This window comes from Carcharhinus amblyrhynchos, chromosome 17 (assembly GCF_965287045.1).
Source record: "Carcharhinus amblyrhynchos chromosome 17, sCarAmb.v2.hapA, whole genome shotgun sequence".
Lineage (NCBI taxonomy): Eukaryota > Metazoa > Chordata > Chondrichthyes > Carcharhiniformes > Carcharhinidae > Carcharhinus > Carcharhinus amblyrhynchos.
In genome coordinates, this window is record NC_137340.1 from 5,233,040 (window position 1) to 5,246,081 (window position 13,042).

The window sequence follows — 13,042 nt, forward strand, 5'->3', positions numbered from 1 at the left end:
CCTTTGGTGAGTTAGTGGGGGCAGTCCAGAACAGTGGAGCAGAATCTTAAAGTTATAGCTAGTCCAGTCCAGGTTAAATTTAAAATTAAGTTTTATTTATTAGTGTCACAAGTAGGCTTACATTAACACTGCAATGAAGTTACTGTGAAAATCCCCTAGTCACCACACTCCACTGAACTCCAGTTCGGGTACATTGATGCGGAAGTTAGCACGGCCAATGCACCTAACCACCATTTGTAATGTCAGAAAATAGTTCTTCCTCAAGCTCTTTTTTTGGGCAGAAACCTGCTGAGGTTGGGGATAAATTAAAATCGTTAATACCCTTAACCAGCAAAACAAAATCGAAGAATAATGGAACAAATGTTGGTAAGTAGGGTTAAGATACAGGTCAGACATGAACCAATTAAATTTTAGGACTAGCTTGAGGAGCTATGCCACAACTCATTAAATGCAAGATTCAAAAACACTAAATACAATCGTTATTTTTAATAGAGCGCTAATCAGGAGTCTGGGAACTACAGTTCTGTGAAGTTGACATTTATTGTACAGAACATGGCAAATGTATTGTTAAATTAGGTGATTCAACCTCAATGTACAAGGAGTGATTTAATATCTTGCCAAATTACATTTACTAGGATTGAAAAACAACAATAAAACTGCACTTTAAAAGGCAAGTGACAACCCTTCTAACTAGAGTTTATATGGAGAAGTAACAAAAGAAAACATAGCAAATAGAATCATAAATAAGTAAACAGGAAATTAATGGTCATTGAACCCAGCAAAATGCCAGAAAGGAAAATCCCTGGACCATTTTATTCCCACTTACAATTGGTGATGAATGTATGAAAAATAGGAAGTTAAGCTGGAATATCATCAAGCTTTGGAGGAAAGCTGAATGCCTTGGGGAAAGTGGCAATATTCAGAGACCGAATGACATCAAGCGTCTGATAAATGAGATGCGGGTGGATTTTAATCAAGGAATGAGGGAATAATTAAAACCAGAAATATTAATTTGGTTCACAAATGATTTTTAGTCGAGTAACAGTTCCTTTATCCATCTGTTCTTAACCATTTCAGGGTTCAACCTTCCTCTCTTTACAGAAAGGTTAATGAAAGCTCTTTTAGACGAAATGTTTTCAGTTCTGAGCACTGCACCACTGGAAGGATATGGTGGTCTTGGAGGTAGTGGACTGCAGATTTGCCAAAATGATGATGGGATTAAATTATGAGGGCAAGATGCATAGACCAGGTTTATATTCCCTCAAGTATCAAAGATTCAGGGGTTATCTAATTGTGGTGTTTACGATGATTAAGGGATTTGAGAGGATAGAAACTATTTTCTTCAGTTGCGTTCGGAAGAAGGGGCACAATCTTAAAATTAGAGCAAGCTATTAAGGGTTTCGTCAAGGTGCATTTCTTCACACAGAAGTGTCAAAACAGCTCATATGGAACATCAACACCAGCACAGACTAGCACTGATATAGAGTCATACTGTACTGAAGAGCCCTTCAGCCCACCTAGTCTGCACCAACAAACCTACGCTAATCCCACTTTCCAGCACTTGGCCCACAGTCTCAAATATTATGACATTGCATGTGCTTATGCATGTGTTTTTTTAAAGGTTGGAAGTTTCCTCCCTCTACTACCCTCCCAAGCAGTGCATTCCAGACTCCCACCAACCTTTGGGTGAAAAACATTTTCCTCAAATCTCCTCTAAACCCGTCACCTTAAAATTATGCCCCCTTGTTAATGACCTCGACCTAAGGAGAACAGCTGCTTTCTACTCCATCCATAATCAGATACACACTGTTTCCTCTGCTCTAAAGAAAACAATCTCAGCCTATTCAGTCTCTCCTTATAGCTCAATGATCCATCCCAGGCAACATCCTGATGAATTTCCTCTGCACCCTCTCCAGTGCAATCACATCTTTCCTACAGAGAGGTGACCAGAACTGCACACAATACTCTAGCTGTGACCTAACCTACAGCTCCAACCTTACCTCCCTGCTCTTATCATTTATGCCATGACTTAAAAGAACAAGGGTCCCATATGCCTTCTTAATTGTGTTATTAACCTGTCCTGCCGTCTTCAAGAATCTGTGGACAAGCACACCCAGAACCCTCTGTTCCTCTGAGCTGATTGAGTTGGATTAACTGGCCTATACTGTCTGTGAATAGTAACAGGTAATGCAGAGTTTATAGAGGGGGCAGAACATAGAACAAGCCTTATCACTAGAGACTAAATAATGAGCAAACTATTGGGATTGAAGGCAGATAAGTCCTGATGGCCTCAAAGGAAGTGACAGTTGCAATTAATATTCCAAAGGTCCTTGTATGCAGAAAAGGTTCCAGTGGATTGGAAAAATGCTAATTATTCAAAAAGGGAGGGAGGCAGAAAATAGGGAACTATAGACCACTTAGTTTAACATCTGTCATTGGGAAACTGTTAGAATCCATTATTAAGGAAATAATAATAGGGCATCTGGAAAGTCAAAACACAATCCATCAGTCAGCACGGACTGATGAAGTTGGATTTGACTAATTTGCTAGTGTCCTTTGAAGATGTAACAAGCAAAGTGGATAAAGGAAATCCTGTAGATGTAGTGTACCTGCATTTCTAGAAGGCACTAGATAAGGTGCTGCATGAAAGGTTAATACATAAGGTGAAATCACATGGGGATAAGGGTGGTGCGGTGGTTAGTACTGCTGCCTCTCAGCACCAGGAACCCAGGTTCAATTCTGGCCTTGGGTCACTGACTGTGTGGAGTTTGCACGTTCTCCCCATGCCTTATGCCTGTGTGGGTTTCCTCCGGATGCTCCGGTTTCCTCCCACAGACCAAAGGTGTGTGGATTAGATTGACTGGCCATGATAAATTGACCATTGTGTTAGCAGGATAAATATGCGAGGTTATGTGAATAGGGCCTGGGTGGGATTGTAGTTGAGTGCAGACTCGATAGGCCAAATGGCCTCCTTCTGCATTGTTGGGATTCTAAGATTCTAGAAATTTATTAGCTTGGGTAGAGGACTGGCTACAGAGAGAGTCAAGATAAATGGGTCATTATCAGGTTGGCAAGATATAACTAGTGGGGTATCACAGGGTTCTGCATCAGGCTCCAACTATTTAAAATCTATATTAATGACTTGGATGCAGGGATAGAAGCTACAATAGCCACACTTGCAGATGTCACAAATATAGGTGGGATAATAAGTTGCAATGAGGAAATTAGAAATTTACAAATATATGGATAGGTTAAGTTAGTGAGCCTAAATGTGGCAGATGGGGTTTGAAATGGATAAGTATGAGATTAATAGAAAGGCAATTTATTATCTAAATGGAGAGAAACTTCAGAGTGCTTCACTGCAGAGGGTTCTGGTGTCCTCATGCATGAACTGCAAAATACTAGTATGCAGGTACAGCAGCTATTAAGGAAGACAAATGGAATTTTGACATTTATAGCTAAAGGAATAGAATATAAAAGTGTTGCTGCAACTGTACAAAACATGAGTGAGGCCAACCAGAGTACTGTGTGCAGTTTTGGTCCCCTTACTTGAGGAGGAATGTAATTGATTTGGAGGCAGTTCAGAGGAGATTCACTTGATTGATTCCAAAGATGAGGAGTGTGGCTTATGAAGAAAGACTGAGCAGTTTAGATCTATAGTCCCTGGAGTTTAGAAGAATGAGAAGAGATCTAACTGAGGTATACAAGATGATAATGGGGATTGATAAACTAGATATAGAGAGGATAATTCCTCTTGTGGGGAAATGCAGAATGAGAGGTTTTAGGATAAGGGGTAGCAGATTTATTACTTCTCTCAATGGATTGCGTGTCTGTGGAATTCACTATCCCTGAGTGCTGTGGATGCTGGGACATTAAGGAAGGGATAGACAGATTTTTAATTAGTTATGGGTTGAAGGGTTATGGGCAAAGGGCAGGAGAGTGGAGATTAGTCATGATTGCATTGAATCATGGAGTAGGCTCAAGGCCTACTCCTGCTCCTAATTCTTATATTCTTAATTGAATGTAATTTTAGACAGTCAGCCATGCTCTAATTGAATAGTACAAAAGCTGTGGGAATTAAATGGTCCACTCATGTTCTCATAAGATATATTTATTAAATATCCTTATCACAATTTAATCACCTAGAATGGCAATCTTCTATTCTCAGGTGATCCATCTCACTTTTAAAACTAAACTACTGCTCTTAGTAAAATGTTTTGGTGTTTCTTTTCATATTTTCCCCTGATGCTCTCTCACATCTTTCCTTATCTGCTCCTAACCTTTTTGATTAACTCACTTTTTTATGAGATTCCAAACTCCGAATTTCTCCAAAGCTGAGTGCTGTCCTCTAATTCCTGTTTTGGGAAGGGTGGGGAGAGAACGGAAAAACTCAGCTAGCCAGTACCCTTTTAATGACTGTGTGCAGAATCTCAGTGCTGATGCAGGCCTCAAAGCAGGTCTTCAGCACTCTGGCCTTCTCTAACACAACTCCTCCCATTTCAGTTGCCACTCTTTCCTTCTGCACATTTGCAAATGTGTCTCAGCCCAAAGCTGACTAAAGTTAAGAAATCTGGTGGCTCGACTCCACACCCTGCAAAGCTCCACATCAGCCTGGATTACGTTCTGGCTTTGAAACCCAACATTGCAGGCAAACCCCTCAATGCACTGTCCCAATAACCCAGAGGTTTGACTTAGAAAGGATGCTACCAAGTATCTCATGTTTAAGACAGTGAATCTTCTGCAATCCTAACAAACATGACACTCAATTTTCTGTACAGTGCCCAGGAAGAAAAATGCCACTACTTACAAGGTCTTTATGCTGCATTATGTAAATTCATAATTAGATTTACTCCAGTTCTGCTTGTATCCAATTCACTCACAATTATTCTCCAAAAATGTAATATTAGTTAGACTTCTCAGTTTAAGGATTTAAATAAGAACTCACATGAAAAGAAGGAAAAACACCACTCCGGGACAATTGGCTACAGCAGCAAGGATACGCCAGTCTCTGATGTAATAGCCAATAACAGAGAAAGCAGCAATTCCAACTGCAAACACTAAATTGGTGAGTGATCCTGCATAAAAAAAACAGAATTTATAATATGAGGAATCACAGAATTGGTACAGCACAGCAGGCCATTTGGGCCAACTTTTTCATGGCAGGTCTTTGCAAGAACCACTCAGCTAATCCATTTCCCTTGATCTTGCACTTTTTTTCCTTCAATGCTTATCCAAGTTTCTTTTGAAAGCCACAGTTGAAAGCCTCCCTCTCACTCTTGGGCTGTGCATTCCTGATCCTAAACACTTGCTGCATAACAAATACGTTTTTCAGCTTGCCGCAGATGATTGGCATAAGAACTAAAACTCAGTGAATGCTGGCTCTCAAGCTTTCTGCCAATTTCTCTCTAACTTCTCTGCCTGGACCCCTCATGATTTTGAATGCCTCCATCAGCTCTCCTCGTCTTTAAGGAGAACAACCCCAGCTTCTCCAATTTATCCAGGTACCTTAAGTCCTTCATCTTGGAATTATTCTCATGGTGCCTTTTGGTACACTCTGTAAAGCTATCACATCATGTGATGTCCAAGATTGGACACAATACTCCATGAAGCCAAACCACTGTTTTATTACGATTTATAACTTTCTTGTTTTTATATTCTCTGTATCCATTTATAAAGTCCAGGCCCCCGTACTCTTTTCTCCAAATTTCTCAACCTGACTTTCCACTTTCAATGATTTATGCACATATATTCCAATGCAATTCTTCTTCAATATTAAATACATACATATTAAGTGGTCATCTGGCCACTTCTGATCAACAAAGAACTAATCAACCAAAGCTTCTACTGTTTATAACACTGCTATTAAATAATCCTGCCCAATAAATACAATATACACTTATAATGATCTATCTGGACCTGCATTTGTCAACCTCTTTCATCAATGTCCGTAATCTTGCTCCAGTTAAAAACATCTACAAAATGGTTATAAATTCAATAGCGTTGATCTTCAAATAATAAAGAAAACATGCTGATACAGCAAATTCTTCATCTGCAAGTGAATCCCAGTATGTTCTCCACATATTCAGAGAGAAAAAATGATCAGAACATCCAACTGCAGCATTGCAGGTCTTTTCTCATCGACTACTACAGGGACAATATCATTCTGGACACCTTTCCAGGGAGAAAAAAAATGAAATTACAAGGTTAAAACACTACCAGAGAGACAGAACAACTGCCCCACTCGAGATGCTGAAGGAAGATGCTGAGAAAGCTAAGCAACAGAGGTACAGACTTTGCTGAAAAGTCACCCACCTGTCAAAGCCCAATAGGATTTTCCCACAAACTCCTGCGTCAGTACAAATGCCACTAGGGACATGCCACCATTCACAAGCCCAACAAGAAGTCGGCTTACAGCAAAGACTTCATAGTTTGGAGCGATTGCCGTCATAAACCCAAATACCACATCAAGGAACAAACCTGAAAGAAATAAAAAGGAAGGTTGTTTGGAAGAATTGCTTCAGCAGACCACACCATTCAATGATCAAGGAGTCCAATTCCAGCTGTATTGATCTGTGCTCTGTGGAATGGGCTCAACCAAGACTTGGACCTTGAAAGTAGTTCAACTGGGTGATGGGCAGCATGGAAGGGATCAAGCACCAACTATTACCCACTCCTGACTTCTTCTGAAGGGAGAACTGACTATAATTAATTCATTGCCCACATCACTCCATCCACTTAAAAGCATGGCCTGCACATTCCGTTGAGAAATTCATTAATTAGCTAATGCTTTGAGATGCTTGAGAAAAGTGCTCAGGTGAAGCCCAACTAAAGTCTGATGTTCCTTGTTTGTTATCAGATAGCTGGAGTCACGTGGGCCTATTTCCATCTCTGCCTCAGTCTATCTGTAGCTGAAACCTTCCATGCATCTGTTATCTCTAGATTTGACTATTCAAATTCATTCCTGGTCAGCCTCCAACATTCTGCACATCATCCAAATTGCTGCTGCTTCTATCCTAAATTCCTCTTTCCAAGCCCTGTCCACCCATCAGCTCCACACTCACCAATTCATATTAGGCCTCAGTTAAATTTTCAACCTGATGTCTAAATCCCTCAAGTCTCTCCCTATTTTTGGAGCCTCCTCTGGTCCTACAACCCTGTCAGATATCTGCATTCCTCTGATTCAGGCCTCTTGAAGATCCAGATTTTAACCACTCCACCACTGGTGGTTGTGCCTTCAACTGCCAATGCCCCAAGCTCTGGAAATCACTTCCCAAATTTCTCTGTCTCTGTCTCTCGTCTGCTCTTCCATTAAGGTGTGCTTTAACACCTCTCTCTCTGACCAAGCTCTACACCCAAGCTAAGATCTCCTTATCTGACTCTCCATCAAATATTGATCAATAACATTTTCTGAAGTTAATGGCATTTTATAAATGCAACCCGTTGACGAAATCGCAGTCCTGTACATTTAATTAAATGGATGGAATTGCACAGGTAAAAATAAATCTCATTTTTACATTCCAGTGTGGGTATAAATTAATAAGCGGGTTACGTTAATCTTTACCTGTGAGGAAGATTGGTTTCCTGCCAAATCGGTCAGACAAGGGTCCAAACAGAATGTTCCCAATAAGCAATCCGACAAAGAACAAGGATCCAGCCAAGTTCACTTTGTAAGCTTCCTGCTTGATTAAGTACCACTGTTGATATAGAGAAAAAGCTGCAAGTAACAATTCATTAGCAATTTAAATCTCTCAGTCTAACTTGTAATTTGGGGTGCAGAGAGAAAACATTAACAAAAGAACACACAAGGAACAGAAGCCTATCTCAGCAAAAATGTAAAATTACCAGAAAAATCCAAAAACATGTTAGATAGAATCAGGCAGCTCGTGCATCCATTTCTGTCAATGAGTGGTCTGAAACATTAAAGGAGTTGGGGTGCATTTATGTTGTCTCAGTCTCCTCCGGGTGCCCCAGATAGGAAGTACACTGCAGCTCTGACATTCAACTCAACTTCAACCGTAATGCCACAAAGGCACATGCAACAAGGGCAACACCACATCATTGTGCACACAATAAGGAAATGGAGTATACACCACAAGGTGCAGCAAGCAGCACACAGACAGCAGCAACCACTGACTGGTCTTTTACCTGCACAGCCTGAAGCTATTGGAAAGGCATCAATGCCACCAGTCCTTCAGCAATAAAAGGATTAATTATTCTTTGGGAAGATCCAGCCTCACAAGCACATCCTATCAATTAGACTATAACTCAATCTCAACTTATTTTATCTGCTTTCGCATGACATCATTCAACATCTTTAACATAACACAAATTATTAATCAGAGTCTTGAAAATTCTAATTGTCACAGCCTTTGAAAATGGATTTACAGATTTCCACCACCTTTTGTGATAGAAATGTTGTTAATTTTAAGATTGCGCTCCTTTCTTTGGTGTCCCCGATTAAAGGAAACTGTACCTTTGTCTACCACGTCAAACTTTACTATCTTAAGCACCTCAACTTGAATACCTCTTTATCTTTCGTACGCAAATAAATATAACCATCGTCCATACAAATTGCTCATAATTTAACTCTCCAAGCTCCCATTTCAGTCTGGACTGCATTTTCTCTAAATGCAATCTAACCAGAGATTTATACAACTGAGGTATCACTTGTCTACCATGTAAAAGCTTAAAAAACAGTTTTAAAACTTAGGGCAGATGATGCTGCCTTGACCAACATTCAGCCAAGCTACACCCCACAGCTGTAAGTCATCCTGCTTACCAGTCTGTGGTCTGGAACCACCCAATTATCAGAATATCCAGACCTCTTTAAAACTACAGAATTCTGCACCCACTCTATTTTTTTTTTAATTTTTCCCATCAAAGTGGACTTCATATTTTTCCAATATTATATACCCCATCTGCCAGATTTTTGCACATTCATATAACATATTTTTTATTATTCATTCATGGGATAGGGGCATCACTGGCTATATGGGCATTGACTGCCCACTCATGAGAAGATGGAGGAGAACTCCCTTCTTGAACCACTGCAGGTCATGTGGTGTAAGGATACCCACAATGCTGTTAGGGAGAGAGTTCCAGGATTTTGACCCAGCGACAGTGAAGGAATGGTGATATATTTCAAAGTCAGAATGGGATGTGGCTTGGAAGGGGAAGTAGTGGCATCTGCTGCCCTTGTCCTTCTAGGTGGTAGAGGCCTTGGGTTTGGAAGGTGTTGTGGATGGAGCCTTGCTGAGTTACTGCTGTGCATCTTGAATATGATACACACGGCTGCCACTGTGCGTCAGTGATGGAGGTAATGAATGTTGAAGGTGGTGCATGGAGTGCCAAAATGGGCTGCTTTGTCCTGGATGGTGTCAAGCTTCTCAACTGTTGTTACAGCTGCACTCATCCAGGCATGTGGAGAGTATTCCATCACATTCCTGACTTGTGCCTTGTGGATGGCGGACAAGCTTTGAGGAGTCAAGAGATAAGTTACTTGCCGCAGTGCTCCTAGCCTCCGACCTGCTCCGTAGCCACTGTGTTCATGGGTGAGTCCAGATGAGACCATGGTAGGACCCACAAATCCAACATCCCTTTCAGTGTCTTTGTATCCCCCTCATAATTTGCTTTCCTAAGTATCTTAGTTTCGGCAGCACTGGATTATTTGCTACAAGATCACTAACCAATCTGATCTCACTACATGTTACCAAATCTAAAACAGCCTGTTCCCTTAATTGATTACAGAACATATTGTTCGAAGAAACTGAGCCAAATGCAATCTATGAACTCATTCTCCAGGCTACCTTTGCCAATTTAATTCATCGAATCAATATAAAGATTAAAATTACCCAATATTACTGCAGCTCTTTTCTTACAGCCTCCACTATTTCTTGATTCATTCTCCATCTTAAGTGAGACTGGATTTTTACAGGTAATTGAATGACTGTAAATACTCTAATTCCAACCATTATCTTGTAAATTGAGTTGGTGTCTTTATACACCCTGTTTGTGAACACAAGTCCTCACTCACCTGATGAAGGAGCTTGAGGCTCTAAAAGCTAGTGCTGCCAAATAAACCTGTTGGACTTTAACCTGGTGTTGTGAGACTTCTTACTGTGCTTACCACAGTCCAATGCCAACATCTCCACATGAAGTGAGATAAGCATTAAAGTCCCGATTAATTACTCCCACCAATGATTTTTTTTTCTCCTTTTCTATCTTATCTCTAACCAAATACAAAAAATGATGGAAAAATCTCAGCAGGTGTGCAGAGACAGTGCGTGGACAGAACACTGAGCCAACATTTTGAGTCAGGATAACCCTTTGCCAGAGCAGCTCTGATGAAGGATCATCCAGATTCAAAGTAAGCTCTATTCTCTCGCCACAGATGCTGTCAGAGCTGTTGAGATTTTCCAGCGTTGTGTTTTTGTTTCAGGTTCCAGCATCCACAATATTTTGCCTTTATCTCTACCCAAATTCATTCTACATCTTGATTTTCCAAGCTATGACCATTTCTCACGGCTTTATCCACACAGACATAAATCCCTTCTTCAGAACCAGTTAGCAAAGATGCTTACTTGGGTACTAGATTGCCAGCCTTTGACACCTCTGGAGAGTAATCCAAACAGACAATTGCCTTCTACTTTGCATGCAGCAGCTTCCAGGGAAAAGTTCCGCCCCCAAACAATAGAATCGCAGATGAAGACTTATTTTTTGACAGATTTCAGTCTCCAGAGCAAAAGATACTGAGAAAGCAACTTCTCTCTCAAGATGTCAAAAAGCAGATTGCCTTGAACTTTCTGTGAAAGCCGAGCTGTACCAGTCATTTGACCTTACCTTACGATGCAATATCCCAGGGAAAAACACAAACTAACAGAATCCTGCACGAGTCCAGATTAAAACAAACACTGCAACAATTAAGATAATTTTGCTGCTACTGGATCCAGACAAAATGGCTCTGATAAAATGGAAGGGACTAGAAACACATTCAGCACAGAAACATGACTAAAATAATTTCTTAAAGGCACAGTATCATCACAGCTGGTGTATAAAATATTCCCATATGTCCCTCCATTAATCTGTGCAGCAGTGCACTCCATTTCTTTCAATTTGTTACCATTAGCCATGGAGCATAGTGTATTTGACTTTTTATTGGACGTGGACATCACTGGCTAGGCCAACATTTATTGCCCATCTCTACTTGTCTTCAGGAGGTAGTAGTGAGCCACCTTCTTGAACCACTGCAGTCCCTGAGGCGTAGGTACACCCACAGTGCTCTTGGGGAATTCCAGGATTTTGACCCAGTGAAGGAACAGTGATATATTTCCAAGTCACACTGGTGAATGGCTCGAAGGGTAAGTTTCAGGTGGTGGAGTTTCCAAGCATTTGCTGCCTTTATCCTTCTAAATGGGTAGTGGTTGTGGGTGTGGATGGTGAGTTCCAACTGTGCAACTTGTAGATAGTACACTCCGCGACTACTGCAAGTCAGTGGTGGAGGGAGTGAATGTTTGCGAATGGGTGCCAATCAAGCAGACTGCTTTGCCCTGGATGTTGTCAAGAATGTGGTTGGAGCTGCACCCATCAAGCCAAGGGACAGTATTCCATCGCTCTCCAAACTTGCACCTTGCACATCGTGGACAGGCTTTGGAGAGCCAAGAAACAAGATACACACCACAGAATTCCCAGCCTCTGACCTGCTCTTGTAGCCACCATATTTACATGGCAGGTCCAGTTCAGTTTCTGGTCACTGGTAACTCCCTGGGTGTTGATAATGATAGCAATGCCATTGAATGTCAAGGTCCTACCGTTAGATTCTCTCGTTAGAGATGGTCAAATGTTACTTACCACTTTACAGCCCAAGCCTGAATATTATCTAGGTCTTGCTGCATTTGAACATGGGACTACTTTAGTATGTGAGGAGTCATAAATGGTGATGAACGTTGTGAAGGCATCAGGGAACATACCTACTTCTGACCTTATGCTGGAAGAAAGGTCATTGAAGCAGCTGAAGATGGTTAGGCCCAGGACACTATCCTGAGGGGCTCCTACTGAGATGATACAACGTCAACAAGCACAACCATTTTGCTTTATGGTAAGTCTGACCCCAACCAGCAAAGCGTTTCCCTGATTCCCACTGACTGCAGTTTTGCTCCTCTTGGTCAAATGCTACCTTGCTGACACGGGAAGTCACCCTCACTTCAGCTCAGGAGTTTTTAATCCATGTTTGAACCAAGGCTGTAATGTGCTCAGGAGCTGAGTGATTTTAGTGGAATCCAAACTAAGCGTTAGTGCGCAGGTGTTACTTGACTGCACTGTTGATGACCCCTTCCATCAGTTTACTGATGATCAATAGTAGGTTCCTGGCATGCCCTCCTGCATTCCTCATTGAACCAGGGTTGATTTCTGGGTTCATTTCCAGGGTTGATTTATGAGGACAACCTCTTAAAGAGGACCACCCAAATTTCACTCAGTCCCAGTCCTGTCGAATCATGGAAGCTCACATTCTGCCAAATATCCATTGCTCAAACAAAGACCAGCCTCTCTCTCATGCAAGACTCAATTAAATAATGCAATGACCCCTCTGATGCCTCAGCAGATTTGTACAGTCAGTAGCTGAGCTCTACAGGCCAGTTGGCCATAAATTTGATCTCAATCTGTGCTTTGATGACTCTACATTAATCTTGTTAAGGGAAAGGTAATCAGCCGGGATTCCTTCCCATTTGACGCCTGTTGGAAATTTAAATGAGTGTGCAACACAGAAATAGGCCATTCAACCCAAATGCCCTCAGTGTCCATGCCCCAGACATGCCACTTCATCTTACTCTATCAGCATATAATAATATTCCTTTCTCCCTCATCTACTTATCCAATTTCCCCTTATATAGACATACTTATATCAAGAGGGTAAGTTTTCGTTCAGCTGTGATGATTGTACAATCACTGGTACTCAAGGAATAGTGGATGAATGCAAGGTATACCAGAGGATGATCAGCAGATGTGGACTGCACCCAAAGCAAGCAAGAAGTAGAGAGAAAAGGCT

The 13,042-nt window shown here is 41.2% G+C and overlaps 1 protein-coding gene across 2 annotated transcripts in view; it reads right to left on the minus strand.

Annotated features, from left to right (window-relative positions):
* slc22a15 (solute carrier family 22 member 15) overlaps window positions 1-13,042 on the minus strand; it is a 58,925-nt gene that overhangs the window by 31,712 nt on the left and 14,171 nt on the right. For both annotated transcript variants that reach the window (XM_080205408.1, XM_080205409.1), the window contains exons 3-5: window positions 7,562-7,694; window positions 6,313-6,477; window positions 4,946-5,075 (exon numbers count right to left, since the gene is read on the minus strand). In XM_080205408.1, coding sequence (XP_080061534.1) covers window positions 4,946-5,075; window positions 6,313-6,477; window positions 7,562-7,694 — 428 coding nt within the window. The remainder of the gene's footprint in view (window positions 1-4,945; window positions 5,076-6,312; window positions 6,478-7,561; window positions 7,695-13,042) is intronic.